Consider the following 27,943-nt stretch of genomic DNA (forward strand, 5'->3'; position numbering starts at 1 on the left):
CGACAGTTGGTGTCGTAAGCCACTGCCTCTGTGCAAAATAGTCGCTCACAGTGGCTTGCAAAAGTATTCGGCCCCCTTGAACTTTTCCACATTTTGTCACATTACAGCCACAAACATGAATCAGTTTTATTGGAATTCCACGTGAAAGACCAATACAAAGTGGTGTACATGTGAGAAGTGGAATGAAAATCATACACGATTCCAAACATTTTTTACAAATAAATAACTGATAACTGAAATAATGTTTGATAACTCTGAAAAAGGTTTGATTTTCATTGGTCTTTCACGTGGAATTCCAATAAAATTGATTCATATTTGTGGCTGTAATGTGACAAAATCTGGAAAATACTTTTACAAGCCACTGTAAATACATACTTATTAATATCTAAACCATACTTAACATTCTATTGAATCCTACTATTCATTGTTACCCCTAATTCCTATCATTACTTTCCCCAAACAATAAACAAGGAATGAAATGTATAAACCTAGCTACCGTGATAGATATGATTTTGATACAATTTAGCATAGTTATATATACAATGGGTCATCAACTTATCAGTTTCATATTCTTCCAAAAGCAGTTTTCGAAACATCTTTATGAACTGACTAATGCTTGGACATTGTTGTAGATCCACAGGAAAACTGTTCAACAGTTTTACCACACAAATGGTAATACAAAATATTTTAACCTTTGTCCGTGCTGTAAGAGTCTTCAGATTTCATTTTCCCCTCAATTCATAGTCCCCTTCTCCGTCAAAAAACATCCTCTGCACATATCCTGGTAACATATTCTATCTGGCTTTGTACATAGTTTTTGCAGTTTTATATTTTAAAAGATCCATAAACTTCAGAATTTTTAATTTCAAGAACATAATGTTAGTGTGGTCTCTAAATCCTGCTTTAGTAATCATCCTGGTAGCTTTTTTCTGAATTTTACATAACGGTTGAAGTGAAGTTTTGTATGTATTTCCCCGGATTTCCACACAGTATTACAAATATGGCAGTATAAGTGAACAGTAAAGTACCCGGAGTTTTGGAAAAATGCAAAAAAATGTTTAGCTTTACTCGGTACAGAGTTGTTTCTTGCCAGTTTAGCTTGTATATGCTTTATGTGAGGTTTCCAGCAGATTTTGTTGTCTATTATCAAATCCAGAAATTTTGTATAAGAAACTTGCTCTACCTCAACAAAAGTTATCAACAATTTTGCTCCAGCATCCTTTTTACAATGTCCAAATAATATAAATGTAGTATTATTCAAATTTAGTGATAACTTGTTTCTGTCAAACCATGTTTTCAGTTTAATCATTTCTGGTGTGACAATTTCCAAAAGCTGCTGTGAATTCTCTGCAGCACAAAAAACATTTGTATCATCTGCAAATAAAATAAACTGTAATATATCAGATGTTTTACATATATCATTGATGTACAGGATAAACAGTTTTGGTCCCAATACTGATCTCTGTGGAACTCCACAAACAATGTCCAGGCACTCTGATTGATATTCACCAAGCTTCACAAACTGTTGCCTGTCTCTCAAATAACTCCTGACTCACTCTAGCACCACTCCTCTAATGCCACAGTACTCCAGTTTATCAAGTAATATTTCATGATTAATTGTGTCAAAAGCTTTTTTTTTTAGGTCAATGAAAACATCAACTGTGTATTGTCTATATTATTGGTGATATTTTCAATAAGTTCCATTAACGCCATGGATGTTGATCTGTTTGGTCTGAAACCATACTCACTGTCCATTATCATTTTATATTTATCTATAAATTTGTCAAGTCTATTAATGAAAACTTTTTTCAGTATTTTTGAAAATTGTGAAAGTAGAGAAACAGGCCTGTAATTTGTGAATTGGTGTCTATCTCCATTTTTAAACAGTGGTATTACTTTCGCTGTTTTTACTTGTGTTGGGAATTGACCAGTTTGTAGAGACAAATTGCACATGTGTGTTAAGGGTTTGGAGATGCCATCAATATCTTTCTTAACGATTTCCATATCAATGTCATCAAAGTTTGTAGAATTTTGTGTTTGTGATTTCCCGACAATATCAATGATTTTCTTTTCTTCTACTACCGTTAAAAACATTAAATGAGGATTACGTTGAATGAGTTTAGTTTCTTTCTCTGCACAATTTCTTGTATCAGGAATTCTATCAGCCCAACACTTACAAAGAATTTATTGAACTCATTAACCACATCACTCATGTTACTAGCATTATTAGTGAAATACAAAGGATAATTTAACTGCCAAGAACCATTTTTAATGATGGCATTTAATGTTTTCCAAATCCCTTTAATGCTATTTTTATTCATATTTAATAATTTCTCATGACATTCCTTTTTACATGACCTCAAAACACTAGTTAATTAATTTTTATATTTTATGATGTGGATGCCAGGTCCTAATAGGTTAATAAAGAAGTTAAAGATTTTGATACAAATTGGTGTTACGATAGCTCCGAGAGGGAGGGGTGTGTTCTTAAATTGCATGCTATTTTAAATTCATGTTGGGTACCTCCTAAGGAATTGTTGACCGCATTAAATAAGTCCACTGTAATGTTTAATTGTCTAAGTTGATCTGAAAATACCATTGCAGATTTGTTTGAATAATCTTTTTTCATGTCACCGATGGTGGTATGAAAAAGGAAGACATGCTCTTAGCAGACAGGGGAGTTGTGTGTTCAGTGTTTGCTGTTATGTGCTCCACTTTTGTTCTGAAACACAACTTCAGAAGACATTGATGGAGTACAGTTGAGGACCTGGAAAGGAAAGTGAGGACGAGAATCAATGAACTTAGTATGATAAAGCCCTTTGAATGTGTTGAATCTTCCTGGCCAGTTGCTTCACCAAAAGGCAGATCACACAAAGCCCTGTTTAACAGCTCGTTTGGAAGTACTGTTAGTTTTTCAAAGAGCAGCAGGATTGTGCAGTCGCATGTTTTAAAGGCTTTTCAGAATTTCTACAGCCTGGAAAGATGTTGATTCAGGGTTTTGGAACACAATTTAAACCTAAACACAAAATTTACAGGAGATGTAAAGTTTGATGCCAACAGTTTTAATTGAACATACAAGATAAAAAAAAAAAAAAAAAGCTCTCTAGTATGTTTGACATAAGCACATGGAGGCCAAAAGCAAACAAAGATAAATAAAGATGAAGACTCCCAGGGAACTTCTGAGCTCCTTTATGGGAGATGAGTCACCAGCTCCTCCTCCTTTATTATATAATTATCAATATTTTATCTTTAAACTGAATTATCTACAATCTTAAACTGGATTGTTTAATGTCAAAATGGAACACAACACTGTTAAAATGACACATTAGTCCATAAGTTATGTTATAAATATAAATAATAAATGAGCTTAAAATATGGATCACAGACAATTTGAGAACAGATCAACTTGTCAACATTGTCATTCCCTAAAATATTCTCTTTCCATCTGAAAAGCACTTGCCATAATGTCAATCCAACTACTACATGGGTAGTTTTTTTTTTTTAAACTGATATTTCCATGTGTGTTTTGGAGAAATAGTTATTTTTACATCAAGACACTAAAAATATCTCAAGCACTGTCGAGGCCATGCCAAAGAAAATGAAGAAACTTCAGCAAAGACAAAGCCTATAAACTATAAAACAATGTCAGAAAAAGGTGATAATGGTGCAAACATTTTATGGTGCAAGACAAAAAGTTTGTCTTGTCCATGTGTCAAAACAGAAACTGAGCTTCCGAAAGCCTTTTTAAATTTTCAGTTTTCAATGACCCAAACACTGTTTATGTGTTCTACCACCACCACCATTTTCTAAGAATGAAACTTAGCATGTAGCATCTTTTCCTAATTGCATTTTCAACTGTACTGGAGAACTAAAATGTTTCACACAGGTGCTGAAACAGTGTGGTTTCTCACTTTTGTGAACTGGCATGTGTTATTTCAAGTTTCCCTCTACCTGAATCTTTTCTAGATTGCTACAAGAATGTGGCTTCTCACCTGTGTGAATTCGCATATGTATCTTCAACTGACCCTTCGTAGTAAATCTTTTCCCACAGGTAGAACAACAATGTGGCTTCTCACCTGTGTGAATTCGCATATGTATCTTCAACTGACCCTTCGTAGTAAATCTTTTCCCACAGGTGCCACAACAATGTGGCTTCTCACCTGTGTGAATTCGCATATGTATCTTCAACTGACCCTTCGTAGTAAATCTTTTCCCACAGGTGCCACAACAATGTGGCTTCTCACCTGTGTGAATTCGCATGTGTCTCTTCAACTGACCCGTCGTAGTAAATCCTTTCCCAAAGGTGCAACAACAATGTGGCTTCTCACCTGTGTGAATTTGCATGTGCATATTCAAAATGTGTTTCAAACTAAATCTCTTCCCACAGGTGCTACAAGAATGTGGCTTCTCACCTGTGTGAATTCTGATGTGTCTACTCAAATCTGACGTCCACCTAAATCTTTTCCCACAAATGGTACAAGAATATGGCTTCTCAACTGTGTGAATTCGCATGTGGCTTCTCAAATTTGATTTTATATAAAATCTTTTCCCACAAGTGCTACAGGAATATCGTTTTTCATTTGCATGGAATTCCATGTGTACTTTCAAATGGCTTTTCTGATTAAACGTTTTCCCACAGGTGCTGCAAGAATGTGGTTTCTCACCTGTGTGAATTTGCATGTGTCTAGTTAACTTTGACTTCCAAAAAAATCTTTTCCCACAGGTGCTACATAAATGTGCTGTCTCGGAATTTTGAACACTCGGGCCTGATACGATTTGCTCCCACTCATTTCTGTGCGAGTTACCACCCTTGACTTCATCCTGATCTGCGTCAGGAGATTTGTGAGAATGGAGCTGGTCACTGCTTGGTTCTGGTTCACTGTGGCCACTTTCTTCACGAGCAGGAAAAGTTTCAGTCTCCTGCTTTAGAACAACCGTTTTTTCCACTTCAATGGTACAGAGTTCCTCCTGTTCCTCTTTAATCTGTGAAGGATCCTCCTGGTGTAGACTGGAGTTCTTCTCCTGGTTACAGACCTGCTGAGTTGTGAGCCCATCCTCGTCCTTACAGTCATGTTGTGGAAAATCTTAAGGGACATATCAAAAAACATACATTTGAGAAATTACAAGGTAAGCTTAACCATTAAGCATATGGCTTAGACAGATCATCTACGATGAGAAAATAAAGACACACACACACACACACACACACACACAAAGTGGTATCTCTTAAATTTTGTTATCAAAGTGCACAAAACATTTAAAAGTTTGCTTAAAATTATTCAAAAACTTTACAGGACACTCACTTCAGGATTTATTTATTGTTTAGATTAACCATTCATTGCCTTAAAGTTGGGGAGAATGGGAGGTAGAGCCTTCAGCTTTCAGGTCCCTCTTCTGTGGAAAAAGCTGCCAGTTTGGATTCGGAAAACAGACACTCTTTTTAAAAAAAAATAAATAAATAAAATATTAGGCTTAAAAAAAATTTTCCTTTTTGATAAAGCATACATTTATGGCTGGATCAGGTGGCCCTGATTAGGCTCATTGAGATTTAAACTGGGTGAGAGAACCAATCTTTCTTATACCTGGGGGTATAGAGTTCAGCTAAAAGCTCTGCTTCCCATCATGGTGAGGCGGAAGGAAGGCACAGAAAGCTGGATAGAAGAAGAAGATCAAAGTGAGCGGACAGAAAAGGTAGTGGTTAACAGGTCAGAAAGGTAAGGAGGTGCGAGGTTATGAATGGCCTTGAAGATGAGCAGAAGAAGCTTGTGGAATATCCAGAATTTCACTGGGAGTCAGTGAAGTTCCTGAAGAACAGGGGTGATGTGCTGGTAGGAGGCAGTTCTGGTGATAATGTGAGCAGCAGAGTTCTGAACCAGTTGAATCTTACGGAGGGATTTTTGGGGGAGACCATGCAAGAGAGAGTTGTAGTAGTCAGTGCGGGAGGTAACAAGACTGGGCAAGAATGGATGTAGACTGGGTGACAAGAGAAGGACGAAATCTGTTAATGTTGCGTAGATGGAAATAGGCAGAACAGGTGAGATTATTGATGTGAGATTTATAGGAAAGTGAACAGTCTAGGATGACACCAAGGCTCTTAACCTGAGGAGAAGGGAAAACTGGAGTTATCGATAGTGAGTCAGAAGTGGTTTGCCTTCAAAAGGTTGGATTTGGTGCCAATAAGGAGGATTTCAGTTTTATCCTTATTGAGCTTCAGAAGGAGTAATAAAGGTAATATTAAAACTAAGAAGCTGCTGCCATTGTTGGAAACTGGAATTGGCTGGGCCACGCTATGAATCCTGGGATAGGTTGGGCAGCGAAGGATACACCCGACCCATCCTTCAAATCTGGAAATGAAGGACATTTGCCGGCCGCAGTTGGAGGATTCTTTGAATTTGGACAGCCTTCGTCGAGTCGCTGTAACGCAATCGGCCTACAAATGCAGCCTCTGAAGGATTTGATTTCGTGGCTCAAGAGTTGGGAGTTCGCCTTGTAATCAGAAGGTTGCCAGTTAGAGCCCCAGCTTGGACAGTCTCGGCCGTTGTGTCCTTAGGCGAGACACTTCACCCGTTGCCTACTGGTGGTGGTCAGAGGTCCTGGTGGTGCCAGTGTCCGGCAGCCTCGCCTCTGTCAGTGCGCCCCAGGGTGGCTGTGGCTACAATGTAGCTTGCCATCACCAGTGTGTGAATGTGTGTGTGAATGGGTGGATGACTGGATGTGTAAAGCGCTTTGGGGTCAATAGGGACTAGTCAAGCGCTATACAAATACAGGCCATTTACCATTTGATTTTGATAGTCGACGTAATCGTGACTAGTCGACAAGTCGTGGCAGCCCTACCTTACAGTATAAACCCCCTTCAGGACACTGTTGTTGGGATTACAGTGGGATGCAAAAGTTTGAGCAACCTTGTTAATAGTCATTATTTTCCTGTATAAATCGTTGTTTGTTACAATAAAAAATTCTCAGTTAAATATATCATATAGGAGACACAGTGATATTTGAGAAGTGAATTGAAGTTCATTGGATTTACAGAAAGTGCAATAATTGTTTTGATTTTTTTTTGGGGGGGGGGGGGGGGGGGTTTGCCTGTCCCGTTTGGCTCTTTTGCCATCAGAATTATTGTCTAAAAGTGAAGAAAGCTGCCCAACGGATTTAATTTACCAAATGGACCATCCCAGTCTTGCCGTAATGGTCTATTTGATTCACCTTTTGTTTATTTTATTTTATTTTCACTTGCTAAATACGGGACAGACTTGACTGGGGAAAAGAAAGGGGAGAAAGAAAGAGGGAAAGAAAAATAGCAGGGAAGAGGAACGGTGATAAAGGGCAAAAAACAAAAAACAAAATAAGCAGACAAAAAATACATGTATCAATCACCTGGATCACCTGTTGAGAAAGAAAAATGGCAGTGGTTCCCAAACTTTTTTTGCTGGGTCCCCTTTTGTTTTACAAGAAAAATGTTCGCGCCCCCCCGCATGCACGCACTAACACATCCTCCAACCACACACACCCATATTTTGCTCCATTACGGTTTATTTCACACCTCAAACATTTAGTAAACAATTAAGCAAATACAAGTAATCTGCAATAAATTACAGGTAGTAAGAAAATAAACTACCAACTAATTTACGCTACGTCCGCACCTACACGGGTATTTTTGAAAACGCAGCTGTTTTGTCCACATGTAAACGGCGTTTCGAATCACCAAAAACTGAGATTTTTTTCAAACTCCTTTTTTGCGTTTATGTGTGGACGAGGAATACAGAGTTCGTCACGCAACGTCAAAGGTATGTGCCTTTTTTCACATCACGCTGTGCGCCACGTTGTTTACATGAGATGAATTGCAGAATGGCAGATAGTCAGATTAATAGTATTTCGTCTCTATCTGCAGGTTTTACACGCAGTTACTGTCCCTCCATTTACAAAGGCAGAGGCGTCACAATGTGATTATTTTACGTGTAGTTGTTTTTTTTCCTCTGTAATAATATTCAACATTGCTATCAATACATTTTTCAAAAAATGCCTCTGTACAAAATAGGTTTAAAAACAAACTGGGATACTGTTTGTCCGTGATTTGAACCGGGGGAACAAATCGTGGCAGGATCAGCCTGATATTACTGTAACTTTACTGTATAAAGTATAGTATAGTATAGTATGTATATCTCCAAAATGTCAGGAATAGTTAGTCATTACAACAAGTGTTTGTGAACTAAAAATCACGAATATGGGATACTGTTTGTCTGTGATTTAAACACCCCACCGCTGCTCCCGACGAAGGGAAAAAGCAATTCTGCTGAGGAGGCCTACCTTGGCACTTGTGCAGGTGAAGCCAAAGGGAAGATATGCTTCACCATATTTACTAGTCTCTGGCTTAGAATGAAGTTGGTTTGGAAACATATTCAGCTATGCTTCATCTCCTGCTTTGAGTTTCTGTAGGCGCCCGTGCTAGCAGTGCCCAAGCGTTGTTTCTCCCCCACCCCCCCTTTTCATCCCGCGCCATGGCTCTGCGCACCCGCTAGGGGGCAGGCCACACACTTTGGGAAAGTCTGATCTATGGGAATATAACAGTAAATACTAAATATTAAACATTATCGTGCAGCACGTAAGATCGACAGCGCACACTGTGCTTTGAGGTAGGAGCCAAAAAGGGTGTAGTTGGTGTGTGTGAGTACCCGTGTGTACACCTGTGAGCATGAGCACGCTTGTATTTAAAAGGTTCCTTTATGTAATGATCTGCTAGTGGGTGTGGGGAGCCACAGCCCCGTCCTCCAGGGCATGAAGCAGGTATGGAGGAGATCAAGACTCCAGAGGCCCTCAGAACACAAGAGACCAGGGAAGACCAACAGAGGGGCAGCCGCAGCACTATCCCAGAAAGAGCTGAGGAGAGCCCCCCATGAGGGGTCACTCAGCAGCCACGGAGCATCATCATCATTGTTTATTTATATAGCACTTTAAAAACACACAAGGCTGACCAAAGTGCTGAACAACAGAAACATAATAGATACCATAAGAATAATAAATACGATAAAATAATAAACATAGCGAAAACAATAAAATACAAGTCAGTCAACCACTGAATCAAAAGCCAGTGAATAAAAATGCGTTTTCAATCTGGATTTAAAAACCATCACTGATGTCGATTGCCTAATGTGAAGAGGAAGATTATTCCAAAGCTTAGGAGCCACAATAGAGAATGCTCGTGTAACCCATGGTTATTTTATTGCCAATTGTATTCTGTTTTTATTCTAATTTGAAGTGTTACTGTTTTGTTAAATGCCGAGTTTTCCCATGTACCGTGAATGCACCATAGCGCGTGCGTGGTGACTTTCTTTCACTGCATCCGCCTGCACGGAGCTAGATGCGCAAAGCTATGTGGATATTCAGTCTTGTAACGTGTTGCGCTACGGAATTAATGTTTTCTATGAAGAATATCCTGGCTGGTTTTTTTTTTTTAACGTGGTAGAAATCTGCTGCAAGGACCGAGCGGTGCCATCTAAGGACTGGATGCCACTGGAGGTGCCTAGAAAGGATGTTCTCACTCTGAAGGCCACCTGTTTCCTTGGAGGGTGGTAGGATACAACGATTTGCAATTTTTTTTGGATTAACGTTTTTTTTCTGAGATCTCAGGACACTTTATGTTGTTACTTTTTTCTTTTTTTGGGTCAGATCTGATTCCACTTAACACAAAAAAACTGATGCATCAAAAAGCAAAACTGTGACTAAAGACAGTTAACACTTACTAAGAACACTGAATACTAAGTGCACTGAACTGAAATGGACAGCCTACATGATACATTTATGGACACTTTAAGTGATATATTGTACATTGTTGAGATTTACATGTTTGAAATGGTCTAAATTTTTTGTTCATGTCTATTTTTGGAGCATTTAAATGTTGAATACACTCAAATCACTTTTCTCCCTTTAAGTTGTTGTCAGTGTCTCATTCTGAGTGGAGGGATATTCCGTCTTTAAGTTGAGTTACCACTGCCAGTCTCCTTACGATCCTAACTGAACCCAACAAGAGTAGATTCTCAAATATTGTTTTTTTCGTTGACTTTGTATGACAGATTACTGTGGATTTGACTGTATTTGGACTACTCAGTTAAAAAGGGTGACACTCTGTCTCCTCTCAGTTTCAACCGTGATTTGGGGACTGAGAGCAACAGCTGCTCAGCCACAGCCCTGTCCTCCAGGGCATAAAGCAGGTATGGAGGAGATCAAAACTTGAGGCATCCAGAGGCCCTCAGAACACAAGAGGCCAAGGAAGACCAACAGAGGGGCAGCCGCGGCACTATTGCAGAAAGAGCTGAGGAGAGCCCCCCCATGAGGGGTCACTCAGCAGCCGCAGAGCAGATGCCACGGGGAGTTGCAGTGACGTGCCGTGAGCTCCGCCGGCAGCCATCTGTGACAGAGTGGACCGAGCCCCAGGCCGAGAGGCCGGGGGCACCCCACCCACGAAGTGGCCCAAGCGAGCCTCAGGCCCCGACAAACAGCCACTAGGAGTGAGCCGGTGTGTACCTGGACGCCCATCCCCGGACACAAAGAACCACCAATGCACAGATGTCTGAGGGCGTCTGCCACTGGCAGGGGAAGTGGTGGGGGGAGATAGGCCTCCATACCTTGGAGGGCCTGAGATGTCCCTAGAGAGGTGGCGTCTGATACCCAACCTGACATATAGACACAGACAAACAGGCACACACAGATACAAACATCCATTTCCACCCTCATGCTCTCATATGCACTTACTCCACACTCACCCAACATGGAAACAGACAGAGAGACACTATACACACAATCACACTCCCCAAGGGTACTCTAAGCCCCAGGTCTTGGTACCCTTGCCCCTGGAGGGGGAAACTGCACCCAAACCTAGGTAGTGTTACAGTTTTCCCTGGGGTGGAGAGAAGCAGACTGCCCTGACTCGGCAGCAGCACGGAGGCCCCACATTCCAGAACCCAATCGGATGGCCAACTCCTCCTCCTGGCCCCCACGTTCCAAAAGGCCGCAGAGAACGGGGGTGTGTGAAGACTCCAAGCCTCGCTCCGCCCGCTCATATGTAGTGTTGATGCATGTGTGTTCTAAGGTGCATTTAAAACCTAGGAGGGCATGGAGCTACCTGCCAGAGAGCAGCAGGAAAGCGCATAGCCCCCCCCCCCCCCCCCGATAGCCTTCAATGTCTATGTGTATTTAAAATTGAGAGGTAGGCAACGACGCCAGGGGTGAGGTTGTACACCCTGATGTACACCCAAGATCCTATATGTATGTGTAATGAGAGTGTGAGTAATGTGAATGTCTAAGTTGTGGGATAAAATTGAGACACAGGAGGCCAGAAGGGGACAGAGGGGGAGATGCCTCCCCGCAACCCGCCAGGGAAAGGGGGCCCAGGCCCATCCGGACCGGGGCCCAGTTCAGCAGTGCCGCCCAGCCCCACAGAGCCCGGGACAGCCCACCCGACCCCACCACAGAAAACTGCACCCACCCCGTCATCCACTCATCTTCCAGACTACACAAGACAATAGACACTCAGGCTGAGATCTTCCTCCATCTCTCCTATATCTCCCCCTCCTGCAGAGTGAGTTCCTGAAGAGAGGAGACCTCCTGCAAGATGTGACAATCTCCCCCACCAGTTGAAGAGCCCCCCAGGTGGCTCGATGCACTGGCAGCACCCTGCGCCAGGGCTGGGCTCCCATACACCCACCCGCCCACAACCCCAGCAACACACCAACCAGGACCCAAGCCCCCAAGGCCCAGCCAGGGCCCCAGCCCACAGACTGAGCACCCCGAGAACCTCATGCCCATCCTGGACCCACCCAAGGGCAGCCAGGCTACCAGGTCAGTAACCCACGTCCGTCAGCACAGACCCTCCCCTAGCCCCGCTGCACGCAGCCACGAGGAAACCGTCGCCTAAGAGCCAACAGAGCCCTAAACAGGCCATGACCGCAACCCCGGGTTGAGCCCTCCACGGAAGATGCTCCTGGGGAATCCCCCGACGCCCCAAGCCTGTCGCTACCCCCACACCAATCACAACAGCGAATGTGGGACCAAACTATGACATCCGATGACCTGTATAGTGCACTCTATGTAATATTTTGTATTGAATTAATTGAAGACTGGGATTTCTAATTAAATGAAAGGTTGTTAAGTATATATGAAACCAGAAGTTTTGGTCTAAGTTAACTGATAAATCCGCTTCCCATTTTGCAATAGGAAGTGATATTGATTCATCTGTTTTAGAAAGCATTCTGTATATTTTGGAAAGTAATTTGAGGGTTTTAAGAGTAAGAAATTGAACCACACTTGGTGTTTTTAGTTCAACTTGACCCGGTTTGAATTTCTTTTTTACTATGGATTTAATTTGTTGATATTCTAAAAAGCTTTTCTTGTTGATCCCATATTGTGTAACTAGTCTGTCAAATGGAATAAATTCTGTTCCTTCTAATATATGTTCTAAGTATTTGATTCCTTTACCACTCCAATCTGAGAAGTTTATCATATTATTGTTTTGTAATATGTCAGGGTTGTTCCAGATAGGTGTACGTTTGCATGGGATTAATGAAGACGCCGTCAATTTTAGAAACTCCCACCATGCTGTCAGAGAAGAGCTGATGCAGACGCATTCATGTCGTTGGATATTTGAGCTGATAAATGTTAGGTCTGAAATCTCTAGATTATTGCAAAGTGCTTGTTCTACATCTAGACAAGGTTCGTCTAAGAAGGTGTGTTTTAGCCATCCTGAGATAAACTGAAGAAGTAGTGCTGAAAGTTAGGTAGTTCTAATCCTCCTTTATCCTTGGTCTTTTGTAGTGTTTTTAAGCTAACAATTGGGAGTTTATTTTTCCAAAGGAATTTGGACATACATGAATCTAGAGACCTGACCCAATCTTGTGGTGGTTTAGTTGGGATCATTGAGAATAAATAATTTATTTTTGGTAAGACCATCATTTTTAATAGCGGCAACCCTTCCCATGAGTGATATGGGTAGACATTTCCACCTAGCTATATCACCTTCTACTTTGTTTAAAAGTGGGATATGGTTTAATTTAGTTAGATCTGTAAGCTTGGGAAAAACGTTAATACCTGAATATTTTATATTTCCCCGATTGCAGTGGTGTAGAAGAATAATAATGGAAGGAGCAATTAATCGGAAGGACTGTAGATTTTGGCCAGTTAATTGAGTAATCTGATATTCTTGCAAGACTTTATCAATTCAATCACGCCAGAGATATTGGTTTGTGAGTTTTGGAGAGAAAGTAACACATCTGTATAAAGGCTGATTTTAAGTTCCACGTTCTTGCATTTTATGCCCTTAATTACTGAATTCTGTCTAATTGCTGCTGCTAGTGGTTCAATAGAAATTGCAAACAGTGAAGGGGAGAGTGGGCAGCCCTGCCTCGTGCAATAATTGTTTAAACAAAATCAGGCAGGTGCATAAATTTTGGCACTGTTGTCATTTTATTGATTCCAAAACCTTTAGAACTAATTATTGGAACTCAAATTGGCTTAGTAAGCTCAGTGACCCCTGACCTACATTTACAGGTGAATCCAATAATGAGAAATAGTATTTAAGGGGGTCAATTGTAAGTTTCCCTCCCCTTTTTTAATTTTCTCTGAAGAGTAGCAACATGGGGGTCTACTCTCAAATGACCTGAAGACAAAGACTGTTCACCATCATGGTTTAGGAGAAGGATACAGAAAGTTGTCTCAGAGATTTAAGCTGTCCGTTTCCACAGTTAGGAACATATTGAGAAAATGGAAGACCACAGGCTCAGTTCAAGTTAAGGCTCAAAGTGGCAGACCAAGAAAAATCTCGGATAGACAGAAGCGACGATTGGTGAGAACATTCCGAGTCAACACACAGACCAGCACCAAAGACCTACAACATCATCTTGCAGCAGATGGAGTCACTGTGCATCGTTTAACCATTTCAGGCACTTTACACAAGGAGATGCTGTATGCAAGAGTGATGCAGAGGAAGCCTTTTCTCCACCCACAGCGCAAACAGAGCCGCTTGAGGTATGCTAAAGCACATTTGGACAAGCCAGCTTCATTCTGGAATAAGGTGCTGTGGGCTGATGAAACTAAAAATGAGCTATTTGGGCATAACAAGAGGTGTTATGCACGGACTGGGAATCTTGTCAAAGTTGAGGGACACATGGATTCCACTCAGTATCAGCAGATCCTGTAGGCAAGGCAAGGCAAATTTATTTGTATAGCACAATTCAACAACAAGGTGATTCAAAGTGCTTTACAGAGACATTAGAAACAAAAACAAATAAAAAGTATGATTTAAAATTGATTAAAACAAGCAAACAAACAAAACTAAACACACACATTTCACACCTGTTCGCGCGATCTGAACCCTTATCGTAAGGGGAGCTACCAGTCCTTCTGTGGACGAGCTACTTTCTATTTTAAATTCCCTGAATTTAAAATACTCTCTAGACCCAGTCTAGACCCAGTTGGGGAGCTACCCAGAGCTCTAACCCACTTAACAAACAAAACAGTATGTAAAATCAAAACAGATAAAATTAGAACTAGATAAGATCAGTAGTTAATGTATGTTTTGAAATTTAAGCTTAACTAATTAACAAACAAACAAAACAGTATATAAAATCAAAACAGATTAGAAATAGATAAGATCAGTAGTTAATGTAAGTTTTGAAATTTAAGCTTAAAAGTGTGGATTTGGTGCTTTATTCAAATGCAGCTGAGAATAGGTGAGTCTTCAACTTGCATTTAAATAAACTGAGTGTTTCAGCTGATCTGAGGCTTTCTGGGAGTTTGTTCCAGATATAAGGAGCATAAAAGCTGAATGCAGCTTCTCCGTGTCTGGTTCTGACTCTGGGAACTGATAAGAGACCAGATCCAGATGACCTGAGGGATCTGGAAGGTTCATACTGGGTTAGGAGGTCACTGATGTATTTTGGTCCTAAACCATTCAGAGCTTTATAGGCCAGATATATATTTGTGTGTCATCTGCATAGCTGTGGTAGTTTATTTTGTTGTTCTTTATAATCTGTGCCAGTGGGAGCATGTAAATGTTAAACAGAGGGGGTCCCAAGATGGAACCTTGGGGAACTCCACATGTGATACTAGTCTGCTCAGATGTGACGTTACCTATTGATACAAAGTATTTCCTGTTTTCTAAGTATGTTTTGAACCAGTTTAGTACAGTTCCTGAAAGACCTGCCCAGTTCTCCAGTCGTTTGAGTAATATGTTGTGGTCAACTGTATCAAATGCTGCACTGAGATCCAGTAAAACTAAGACTGACATTTTTCCACTGTCTGTGTTCAGACATATGTCATTAAACACTTTTGTCAGAGCGGTTTCAGTGCTGTGGTTCTGTCTAAAACCTGACTGGAAGGCATCATAGCAGTTATTCTGTTTTAAGTAATTGAGCTGTTGAGAAACTGCTTTTTCAATGATCTTACTTAAAAATGGGAGATTTGAGATCGGCCTGTAGTTTTTCATTTGTGTCTTGTCAAGATTGTCCCTTTTCAGTATAGGATTGATTACAGCAGTTTTTAGTGGTTCTGGAAACACACCTGACATTAAGGAAAAGTTGACAATCTGTAACAGGTCTGACTCTAAAGTCTTTGAGACCTTTTTGAAAAAAGGTCTCAAAGACATCTTTGAGACCAATGTCCAGGAATCAGTGACAAAGCTGAAGCTGCGCCGGGGCTGGATCTTTCAACACGACAACGACCCGAAACACTACTCAAAATCCACTAAGGCTTTCATGCAGAGGAACAAGTACAACGTTGTGGAATGGCCATCTCAGTCCACAGACCTGAAAATTACTGAAAATCTGGAGTGTGAGTTAAAGAGAGCTGTCCATGCTCGGAAGCCAAACCTGAATGAACTAGAGATGTTTTGTAAAGGGGAATGGTCCAAATCACCTTCAACCACAATCCAGACTCTCATTGGAACCTACAGGAAGCATTTAGAGGCTGTAATTTCTGCAAAAGGCAGATCCACAAAATGTTGATTTCATGTCCTTTTTTGTGGTGCCCAAATTTATGCACCTGCCTGATTTTGTTTAACAATTATTGCACACTTTCTGTAAATCCAATAAATTTCATTTCACTTCAATATCACTGTGTGTGTCTCCCATATGATATATTTAACTGACATTTTTTTATTGTAACAACCAACGATTTATACAGGAATATAATGACTATTAACAAGGTTGCCCAAACTTTTGCATCCCACTGTATTTCCCTATATGAATAAAATAGAAATTAACCGAGTGAAGGAGGCCATGTTAGACAAACTGAAGAATCATTTATGCACAAATCATAGTGGGAGTTGTTGTTTTGTTTTTGTTTTTTTAATAGGATATGAGAGACTTTTCTTTAATAATGCCATATCACCTCACACAAGGAATGAGAGTTTCATGATTCTTAGTGCAATGGAACCCTGTTTGTACATTTTCTTCTCTTGTATGCTTTTATAAGGTCAGTACTGTTAAGGCACTTAGCATTCTCTTAAAATCTGTTTGTATGTTTTATTTACAGGTGGCCACTTGTTGGTGTATATTATATTATATTATAAAAAAGAAAGAAAAAAGAAACAGAAGTTAAAAAGATGTTTGAAACTCAAGAGGTCAGAAATTCCACCAAGCGGAGCATTTTTAAAATCAGGGTCAAACCTATACATCTCTATAGTTCATAAACATGGAGCAAGCAGATGTTATAGACATTGATCAACATCTGCTTGCAGCAAATACACTGTATCCAGTGGCCAGGGAAGATTAAAAAAAAAAAAAAAAGAAAAAAAAGAAAAAAAAAATGTAGTCAAGAACAAACCAGGAACCAATAGCAATACCAGTTCTGAAAGAAAGTGATGATGGATTGGCCACACAATCAGGAAATCCACCAATAACATCACTGCACAGGCCTTGTGCTGGAATCCAAAGGGACAGAAAAAGAAAGAACCAGAAACACATGGCACAAGGGCACAACTACCATATTGTTGTGTGGTTTGTTAAAAGCTCAGTTTCAAATCAATATTTTAAACTGATTGTTCAGTCCTAATGGGGATAATTATGTTATCCACAAAAGGTCCAGTGGATGTACTCGGTCATAATGTATAGGGGTGTCTCTCGAATTTTGTTCATATGGGTGGACATATGCGGGCTACTGAAAACAGAGGTGGCACACCAAAAGCATAATTTAAGGTTTTTTTTGTTTGTTTTTTTTACATGTTGATATCAAATATAGGTCACTTGAAAAATGTGGCAGAAGGAGTGATGACTGCAATTCGTGAGGGACAAACAAAGTGACAATATGAATGACAAAAATGTATATGCAGGAACAATGTTTCAACTCATTGTAGGGTGTGTCTTCCTCTCTCTTGTACTCAACTGTATTATTTCCAACTTAGGACAGTCCTGACAAGGGCGACACTGTGAGGGCTAGACATTTTGGCTCTTAGAATATTACGTCAGTTTCCTTGTTGCAGTTTGTCCTTAGATTTGTCATGTGCCTCTATAACATATCTCTGAGGTCTCATTAGGACCCAACGTGAATTAGATCTATTAAGGTTTTGCATACCTATTCTGTGCAACTTTACTTCAGGGTTCCACATGATGCCCAGCTGCTGCACGGTCCAGATGATGCCGCTTTTGGTTTCCTGCTTCAGTGCAAGCTGCTCTTCTTCATGATTGATGGAGATTTCCTCCTGTTCCTCTTTAATCTGTGGAGGATCTGTGTCCTGCTGGTCCAAACTGGAGTTCCTCTCCTGGCTACATACCTGCGGGTCATCCAGTTCCTCATTTTCCTTACAATCACGTTGCTGTGGGAGGTCTTGATGGACACAACACACAAGAAAAAAAAGTTACACTGTGAGCAGGTCTCTCAGACCTGGGCATCAGTTCCCTCATGTGCAAATGGTTACTGGACTTCCTGACCAACCGCCGCCAACATGTCCAGGTGGATAACCACTGCTCAACTACAATCACAATGAACACCGGTGAACCACAAGGCTGCGCGATGAGCCCTTTCCTCTACTCCCTCTTCACCCACGACTGCAGACCTGCTGGTGGTTCTAACACCATCATTAAGTTTGCAGATGACACCACGGTGATTGGCCTAATCAGTGACAACGGTGAGGCCGCCTACAGGGAGGAGGTAGATCGTCTGGCTGAGTGGTGCGACACAAACAACCGGCTGCTTAACACTGAGAAGACCAAGGGGCTCATCGTGGACTACAGGAGGAATGCTGACCCACATCCACCCATCCACATTAAGGGGACGGCTGTGGAGCGTGTGAGCAGCTTCAAGTTCCTGGGAGTCCACATCTCCGAGGATCTCATCTGGACGACCAACTGCTCCAAGCTGGTCAAGAAGGCTCACCAGCGCCTCTTCTTCTTGAGGACTCTGAGGAAGAACCACCTGTCCTCAGACATCGTGGTGAACTTCTATCGCTGCACCATCGAGAGCATCCTGACCAACTGTATAACAGTCTGGTACGGGAACTGCTCTGTCTCGGACCAGAAGGCGTTGCAGAGGGTCGTGAAAACTGCCCAACGCATCGCCGGAGCACCACTTCCTGCCATAAAGGACATCTACAGGACGCGGTGTCTGAAAAGGGCTGGGAAAATCCATCAAAGACCCCAGTCACCCATCACATGGACTCTTCACCCTCCTGCCCTCTGGGAGGCACTACAGGAGCCTCCGGACTAAGACCACCAGGTACCGGAACAGCTTCTTCCCCACAGCTGTCAGACTCCTGAACTCTGCCTCCTGACATCTGACCCACGTTAACACATGGACTGGACACACACACACACACACACACACACACACACACACACACACACACAATAATAACATGGACTGAACCACCACTCACAACCACTTTATATAGCCTCTGTAGAAATTATCCACACCCTCACTTATCTTAACTGCACTACTGTATAATTCTGTGTAAATAGTCATTCTGTACAATAAGATAATTTTTTAAATCTACAACTGTTTATAACCTGCATAGTTCACATTTCTGTATATCTCATATTTCTGTATAGTTTTTTATATTTATATCCTGTTCATAGCTTGTACTCACTACAGCCTGTACATACTTATAGATATAGCATATTCATAACATACTTCATACCGTGTACATTATAACATACCATAATAGACCCATTTCTGTAATATACTCACATATCTATATTATTGCTAATATCTATTTGTAATATATCTATATCATGGCTAAAGCACTTCTGGATGGATGCAAACTGCATTTTGTTGCCTTGTACCTGTGACATGTGCAATGACAAACTTGAATTCTATTCTATATGCGAGCAATATTTAAATATTCTCTCTCATGCAGTGAACAGCGGAGATTTCTGTCTACATGCAGAAAGTCATCATTTATGAGGCATACAGCTTGCCACTCCAACTTGGTCCTTGTGGCCAATAATCCAGTTTTCATCGTCTCAACATTTTTCTACATACTGTGTACAGTTCTGGACTAACATGACTTAAATCTGGTGGAATTTTTTGTTTTTTATTAAACAGAAGATTTGAAATCCAGGTTTTATTTTACTGTGCTAACAGAAAACATGTCTTCAGTGAGGCAGTATCCCAGGCGGTAATGCACGCCATGTGTCTTTGTGACATTTTGATGAGTCCTATTCATTTCTATATTATGAAATCTGTATATGACACTTTTACATACCTATTCTGGTCCGCTTTACTCCAGGATTGCACAACAAATCCAGCCGTTCTCCGGTCCAGACATAAATGTTTTCAGCTTCCTGCTTCAGTTCAAGCTGCTCTCCTTCCCCACTGATGGAGATTTCCTCCTGTTCCTCTTTAATCTTTGAAGGCTCTGTGTTCTGCTGGTCCAGACTGGAGCTCCTTTCCTGGTCACTGACCTGCTGATCATCCAGACCTTCGTGTTCAACAAAGGGACACAAGAAAATAGTGACGAATGTGATAATAATAAAGATCAAGAAGGATTAAAAGGGGTCACCTATTGAGAATTTAGCTTATGGTTTCAAGGGCTCTTGCATTCTTGCAGATGCTGCCACAGAAACATTCACTCATAGTCATGTGTTCATTGGGTGATGTTGATAACCGTACAGAGTCTAATTTTTAGATGCGAGTGCCAGTGATCATCACACAATGTGAATAAACAAACAAACGAACGAACAGTAGCATGATCTGAATATGATCATGAAAGCTTAAAGTACTTTAAGACGGCAGACTGGAAGTCTTTGTGTTTTGACCAACGCATTAAACCATATATTTTTAGATATAAGTTGTAACGGCCGCTTGTTCTTACACTTGAGTCTAAGGTTTATTTTGAGCACCTGACAGCTCTTTTTTGCTTCTCATCTATAAACTCTCCACAACCTTTCAAATGATTGGTGGTCGAACAGAAATGTCGTGTTCGAGTCGGTGGTGGAGACCGCTTTGCGGCATAATTTGCGTTTGAGTTTTCTAATCCGTGTAAGATTTATCATAACCAAACAATGTCCATCCTACAGGGGGAGCCCCTGGTTTAGGAATAACATCCTCAATTTGTTTTGGCTGGTCCTTCTGTTTGGAGCTACCAGGTTCTGCCTCATCTTGATTGATAGCCAGTGAAGAAACCAATGAAAAAAATATTGCTGTAAATGTGTTTTGCGACACCACAAAACAAACAATAGTGTGTCAAGCCTGATGCTTAACATTGTCCACCCCAGCTGTAAAACTCAGAAACCAGTCTTACTTGTTATCATCTATCGTCCACCTGGGCCTTACACAGAGTTTGTCTGATTTCTCAGACTTTTTATCTGATTTAGTTCTCAGCTCAGATAAAATAATTATTGTGGGTGATTTTAACATCCATGTAGATGCTAAAAATGACAGCCTCAACATGGCGTTTAATCTGTTATTAGACTCAATTGGTTTCTCTCAAAATGTAAAAGAACCCACCCACCACTTTAATCACACTCTAGATCTTGTTTTAACATATGGCATAGAAACTGAACATTTAACAGTGTTTCCTGAAAACCCTCTCCTGTCTGATCATTTCCTGATAACATTTACATTTACAATAATTGATTACACAGCGGTGGAGAGTAGACTTTATCACAGTAGATGTCTTTCTGAAAGCGCTGTAACTAAGTTTAAGAATATAATCCACCCACTGTTATCATCTTCAATGCCCTGTACCAACATAGAGCAGAGCAGCTATCTGAACGCTACCCCAACAGAAGTCGATTATCTTGTTAATAATTTCACCTCCTCACTACGTACGACTCTGGATACTGTAGCTCCTGTGAAAACTAAGGCCTCAAATCAGAAGTACCTGACTCCGTGGTATAATTCTCAAACACGTAGCCTAAAGCAGATGACTCGTAATCTGGAGAGGAAATGGCGTGTCACAAATCTAGAGGATCATCATTTAGCCTGGAGAAATAGTTTGCTGCTTTATAAGAAAGCCCTCCGCAAAGCCAGAACATCTTACTATTCATCACTGATTGAAGAAAATAAGAACAACCCCAGGTTTCTCTTCAGCACTGTAGCCAGGCTGACAAAAAGTCAGAGCTCTTTTGAGCCAACCATCCCTTTAACGTTAACTAGTAATGACTTCATGAACTTCTTCACAAATAAAATTTTTATCATTAGAGAAAAAATTACCAGTAATCATCCCACAGATGTAATATTATCTACAGCTACTCTTAGTACCATTGATGTTAAGTTAGACTCTTTTTCTCCAATTGATCTTTCTGAGTTAACTTCAATAATTACTTCCTCCAAACCATCAACGTGTCTTTTAGACCCCATTCCTACAAAACTGCTCAAAGAAGTCCTGCCATTAATTAATTCTTCGATCTTAAATATGATCAACCTATCTCTAATGATCGGCTATGTACCACAGGCCTTCAAGCTGGCTGTAGTTAAACCTTTACTCAAAAAGCCATCTCTAGACCCAGCAGTCTTAGCTAATTATAGGCCAATCTCCAACCTTCCTTTCATATCAAAAATCCTCGAAAGAGTAGTTGTCAAACAGCTAACAGATCATCTGCAGAGGAATGGTTTATTTGAAGAGTTTCAGTCAGGTTTCAGAGCTCATCACAGCACAGAAACAGCTTTAGTGAAGGTTACAAATGATCTTCTTATGGCCTCTGACAGTGGACTCATCTCTGTGCTTGTCCTGCTAGACCTTAGTGCAGCATTCGATACTGTCGACCATAATATCCTATTAGAGCGATTAGAACATGCTGTAGGTGTTACAGGTACTGCACTGCAGTGGTTTGTATCATATCTAATAGACTCCAGTTTGTGCATGTAAATGGAGAGTCCTCTTCACACACTGAGGTTAATTATGGAGTTCCACAGGGTTCAGTGCTAGGACCAATTCTGTTTACATTATACATGCTTCCCTTAGGCAGTATCATTAGAAGACATAGCATACATTTTCACTGCTATGCAGATGACACCCAGCTCTATCTGTCCATGAAGCCAGATAACACACACCAATTAGTTAAACTGCAGGAATGTCTTAAAGACATAAAGACCTGGATGGCCGCTAACTTTCTGCTTCTTAATTCAGATAAAACTGAGGTTATTGTACTCGGCCCTGAAAAGCCTAGAAATATGGTATCTAACCAGATTCTTACTCTGGATGGCATTACCTTGGCCTCCAGTAACACTGTGAGGAACCTTGGAGTCATTTTTGACCAGGACATGTCCTTCAATGCACATATTAAACAAATATGTAAGACTGCGTTCTTCCATTTGCGCAACATCTCTAAAATTAGAAATATCCTGTCTCAGAGTGACGCTGAAAAACTAGTTCATGCATTTATTACTTCCAGGCTGGACTACTGTAATTCATTATTATCAGGATGTCCAAAAAACTCACTGAAAAGCCTTCAGCTAATCCAAAATGCTGCAGCAAGAGTACTGACAGGGACTAGAAAGAGAGAGCATATTTCTCCTGTTTTGGCTTCCCTTCATTGGCTTCCTGTTAAATCCAGAATTGAATTCAAAATCCTGCTCCTCACATACAAGGTCTTAAATAATCAGGCCCCATCTTATCTCAATGACCTTGTAGTACCATATCGCCCTATTAGAGCACTTCGCTCTTGCTCTGCAGGCCTACTTGTTGTTCCTAGAGTATTTAAAAGTAGAATGGGAGGGAGAGCCTTCAGTTTTCAGGCCCCTCTTCTGTGGAACCAGCTTCCAGTTTTGGATTCGGGAGACAGACACTATCTCTACTTTTAAGATTAGGCTTAAAACTTTCCTTTTTGCTAAAGCATATAGTTAGGGCTGGACCAGGTGACCCTGAATCCTCCCTTAGTTATGCTGCAATAGACGTAGGCTGCCGGGGGATTCCCATGATGCATTGAGTTTTTCCTTTCCAGTCACCTTTCTCACTCACTATGTATTAACAGACCTCTCTGCATTGAATCATATCTGTTATTAACCTCTGTCTCTCTTCCACAGCATGTCTTTTATCCTGTCTTCCTTCTCTCACCCCAACCGGTTGCAGCAGATGGCCGCCCCTCCCTGAGCCTGGTTCTGCCGGAGGTTTCTTCCTGTTAAAAGGGAGTTTTTCCTTCCCACTGTTGCCAAAGTGCTTGCTCATAGGGGGTCATATGATTGTTGGGTTTTTTCTCTGTATCTATGAAGCGCCTTGAGGCGACTTATGTTGTGATTTGGCGCTATATAAATAAAATTGAATTGAATTGAAATTCAAAACGATAGATGTTTTAATTTCATCATCAGATATATTTCGTCACATTGCACAACGTTAGCCTACTACAGGGGTTCCCAAAGTGGGGGGCGCAGAGCCATTGCAGGGGGAATGTTAAAAGGAAAAAAAAAAAAAAAAAAAAAAAAAAAAAGGAAAAGAATGCTTGGACACTGCTAGAATAACGGACAGGTTTTTTTGACGGGGCTCCCACACAAAACACAAAGCAGAGGTTGAAGCATCGCCGAATATGTTTCCAAACCAACTTCCTTCAAAGCCAAAGACTAGAAAATATGATTAAGCATAGCGTGCCTTTGGCTTCACCTGCACATGTGCCAAGGTAGGTATTGCGGCTCCTCCAACCTATGGCCGCGGCAGGCTAAACATGAGGACACAGATGACGCGCAACAATAAACGCAACAATAAACGCATAAAATACACTTCTGTACCATTTGCTCCTTTTATTCCACATGCAACTGTCCAATATATAAATCAGCACATGGGATTAACTATTAAACAAATGCACAGACTGCACAAACAAATAACTGCAACTCTCCAATAACTGCATTAACTACTATGTCAAATTACAACCTGGTTCATGGCATCAATTAGTGCACAAATATACAAAAACCATTCAGTTCCAGTTAAAATACATCAAGATCATTCAAGCTGCGCTCAAGCTGTGATCAACAGAAAGTTTTGCCTCATGCTCACCCTACCTTTCTGCTCATCAACATCAGGTGCTGTGAACAGGTGAGTGCAACCACATTTATCATCTACCACACCCATGAGCAGTGTTGGGGAGTAACGGAATACATGTACCGCCGTTACGTATTTAGAATACAAAATATGAGTAACTGTATTCCGTTACAGTTACCGTTTAAAAAGGTGGTATTCAGAATACAGTTACTTTGTTGAAATAAATGGATTACACTGCGGTACTTTCCTGTTTCATTTTGTCGCGGGTCAGGACTGTTTGGGTTTTGTTTGACAGCTACGTTCTTTCGTTCCAGGCGGCAGCGTTACGGTTGCCATGGTTACAGGGCGACGCTCTCTCTCTCTTTCTGCGACTGTGTGTTTCCTGGGTGAGAGAGCGCCTTTTCGTTGTTGTTGTTGTGCTAAGCTAACAGGCAGAATGCTACAAGCATAGCTCTAAAGAATGCAGCATCATGGGCAGTATAGTCCGTGTTGCAGGGAGAATGCACTGCCATACACGTTATGTGTCTGTGAGCGCGAGGAGGGAGAAAAAGGCGAGTGGAAAGGTACGAGTTGTCGTCGAGGAAAAACGGGAGCTGGAAGCATGTAAATATAATAATAACCACTGCAGCCAAGAAGAGTGCCTGACGAGCCCAGTTGTAAGTAAGCTATTAAGACTCGACTGTACACCGTGTTCGTGTTTTCCTCCGAAAACAATAAGTTCCGTTGGAGCAGTCTTTCAACGCCTCTCTCTGTCTCTTGCAAGAAAAATTGACCCACACAACAAAGTAAAGCTATTTTTCGGCTACGAGCCGACAGGGACCCCGCCGTATTAGTCAGAGGTCCCTTTACTACAGTTCGGAGTCGCGGACCTTCAGTAATAGTAATAAATCACACAGCAATAGTACATTCACGTTGTTGTAAAAAGCACGATAATATATTAAGTAATCCAAAGTATTCAGAATACGTTACTCTCATTGAGTAACGTAACGGAATACGTTACAGAATACATTTTGGGGCATGTATTCTGTATTCTGTAACGGAATACATTTTAAAAGTAACCTTCCCAACACTGCCCATGAGACACGCCCCACACCCGTGCACCAATACAGTGAGTCCATTTAAACCAACCCACTTAGTCAAAAAAGGAACAACTCATATGGCTCCTACAGTAGGTACCCCCAACAGAATTTGTTTCCCCTGCATCGGGAGGATGCGCTAGGCTGTCCAAATCATGCACAAACAGTATCCCACAGTTGTTTATGTTTTTGAACCCACTTTTTGATAGCAATGTTGACTATTATTACACAGGGGAAAAGAAAAACTACACGTAAAATAATTACACCATGACACCTCCACCTTTCTAAATGGAGGGACAATAGCTGCTTGTGTATATGCAAGTGTGTAAAAACTGCAGATAGTAAGATTAACAGTATTTTGAATCTGCCATTGCAGAAATTAATCTCATGTAAACAATAACATGTCGCACAGCGTGATGTGAAAGGCACACATCTCTGACATTGTGCGATGAACTCCGTATTCGTCGACCACAGGTAAATGCAAAAACTGAGTTTTCTCCAACCTTTTTGGTGATTCGAAACGCTGTTTACGTGCGGACGAAAGGACCAAATGCATAGAAAAATACCCATGTTGGTGTGGACGTAGCATAAAAGAATTAGTTTTACTGCTACCTGTAATTTATTGCAGTTTACTTTTGTTTTATTATTTTCTATCAAAGGTTTAATGTGTGAAATAACTGCAATGGAGTTCAAAAACAAAATATTGGTGAGTGTGCTTGGTGGGAATATTTTTTCTATACGACATTACGGTGTTCTGACAAACCATCCTACTTTGGCAAAACGTCCTACTGCAAGTAGTTTGTGCACATTTCTGCTTTCACAGAGTAATTTCACCACAAATTTAAGTAGGTATGACGGTTTGCCACTTAACTTTGCCCATCAGAGTATACTTGTAGCTCATATTCATAAGCCCAGGATGGTTTGCCACTACATTTTACACATTAAAGTATGCTTGTAGGTCACAGTCACAAAGGTATCATGGTGTGGCACTTGATTTTACCAGTCAGAGTATGTTTCTAGCTCAGATTAACAAAGGTAAGACGATTTGCCACTTAATTTAGCTGTTAAAGTATGCTAGTAGGTCACATTCACAAAGGCAGGATGGTTTGGCACTGAATTTTATCAGTCAGAGTATTTTTCTAGCTGATTTTCACAAAGGTAAGACGGCTCGCAACTTTATTTCGTATTGTGCGCATGCGCAGAAACAATGGGTACGATGATTCGTCAGGTAGGATGGACTCTCAGAAAACCGGCTCAAGAGCCGCAACAGTAAAAAGGAGATGAATACCAGAGTGTTAGTGAGATAGAGGTTTTATCTCAAATTGGCATAGCAGGTTGGCTAAAATGGCTACCAAGGCAAAGACTAGTGCGCTTCCTGAAAGCCTGCCTCAGGTATGCTTTTATCAACACCAGACTAGGTGGGGCCAATTAGCACCAGCTGAACATACTCAGGAGATTAGGGGCTAAACAGGAGCGTAACAGGTGGCTAGTAGCCTTCAGTAATAGCAATAATTCACATGACAATAGTGCATTCATGTAGTTGTAAAAAGAATGGAAAATATATCAAGTAATCCAAACCAAAGTATTCAGAATACATTATTCACATTGAAATGTATTTTAAGTTACTCAAACTACATTTGGGCCATTTATTTGTAATCTGTAGTAGAAAACATTTTAAGAGTAACCTTCTCAACACTGCACAGATATAGCTGCATACACTTTACTGGGGTGTATTACTAGTTTAGATAAATGCATTTATGCAAAGCATTTAGATCATGCCCAAGTAAATCACACAATCCCGCAACCCCCCACGCCTCCACAAATTTACACACCTGTATTGTGTGACTTTATCCCGGGTCTGATATTAAGCAGTCTTAGCTGACGGATCTCCTCCTCATACCGGACGATCGTTTTTTCAAACTCTGAGAAGATTTCTTCTGTAGCAGCATTTAATCTCTCCTTGATGAACTCTCTCAGATGCTGAACTGAAGACATTATTGCAACAACAACCGATACCGCCAAACCAACGTCTTCAAACTTAACTCGGGATCTCTCAATGGCACCATTGCCGCTATTCTTCTTTTATTGCTCTTTTATAGGTATCAAGGGCGTAATACTGCCCTCATCAGGTCAGTCCAGTCCAACATAAAGTCTGGTACTTTGCAGAAAACTGCAATTTTGCCATGAGATTATTAGTGATATCCTGGAATAAAGAAAGAAGAAAATACTTTGATTTAAGTTTGATTTATTGGAAAACCCTTTAGTTTGATCCAGCATTAATCATTTTACAGAACAAAGAATAATCCCTTCATTGATTATAGTCACTCTAAAAATAATTATATAAAATCTTTTTAATAAACGAGGGTCTCCTGATTTCTCTGGTACGGTCCATGAAGTGGAAGTGAAATAACAATATACAAATACATTAATATAAATAAACTACATACATTTAGAGCCTGGAAAGACTCATCCT

The 27,943-nt window shown here is 40.8% G+C and overlaps 2 protein-coding genes across 3 annotated transcripts in view; one reads left to right on the forward strand and one right to left on the reverse strand.

The window, feature by feature from the left end:
• Window positions 1-27,943, forward strand: part of LOC308383504 (piggyBac transposable element-derived protein 4-like) — a 134,188-nt gene that overhangs the window by 39,058 nt on the left and 67,187 nt on the right. The window lies entirely within an intron of this gene.
• Window positions 3,089-27,535, reverse strand: LOC308383508 (uncharacterized protein). 2 transcript variants are annotated; one of them, XM_080861524.1, is made up of 4 exons: window positions 27,303-27,535; window positions 19,685-19,900; window positions 17,557-17,808; window positions 3,089-5,084 (listed from the first exon to the last, which is right to left on the reverse strand). In XM_080861524.1, exons 1-4 carry the CDS (start codon window positions 27,463-27,465, stop codon window positions 3,931-3,933), a joined length of 1,785 nt encoding a protein of 594 aa, XP_080717650.1. In that variant the 5' UTR covers window positions 27,466-27,535; the 3' UTR covers window positions 3,089-3,930. The 2 variants fall into 2 exon arrangements, with proteins under 2 accessions (XP_080717650.1, XP_080717651.1); XM_080861525.1 differs by lacking the exon at window positions 17,557-17,808.

The sequence above is a fragment of the Rhamphochromis sp. 'chilingali' genome (genome assembly GCF_963969265.1).
Source record: "Rhamphochromis sp. 'chilingali' genome assembly, chromosome: 16".
Taxonomy (NCBI): domain Eukaryota; kingdom Metazoa; phylum Chordata; class Actinopteri; order Cichliformes; family Cichlidae; genus Rhamphochromis; species Rhamphochromis sp. 'chilingali'.

Excerpts from the sequence above, each read along its gene's own strand:
- LOC308383508 (XM_080861524.1), bottom strand. The coding sequence starts at position 27,465 with ATGTCTTCAGTTCAGCATCTGAGAGAGTTCATCAAGGAGAGATTAAAT. Across the intron at positions 19,901-27,302 it reads GATAAAGTCACACAATACAG|GTCTGGATGATCAGCAGGTC; the intron begins GTGTGTAAATTT and ends TTGAACACGAAG. Across the intron at positions 5,085-17,556 it reads AGTAAAGTTGCACAGAATAG|ATTTTCCACAACATGACTGT; the intron begins GTATGCAAAACC and ends ATGTCCCTTAAG.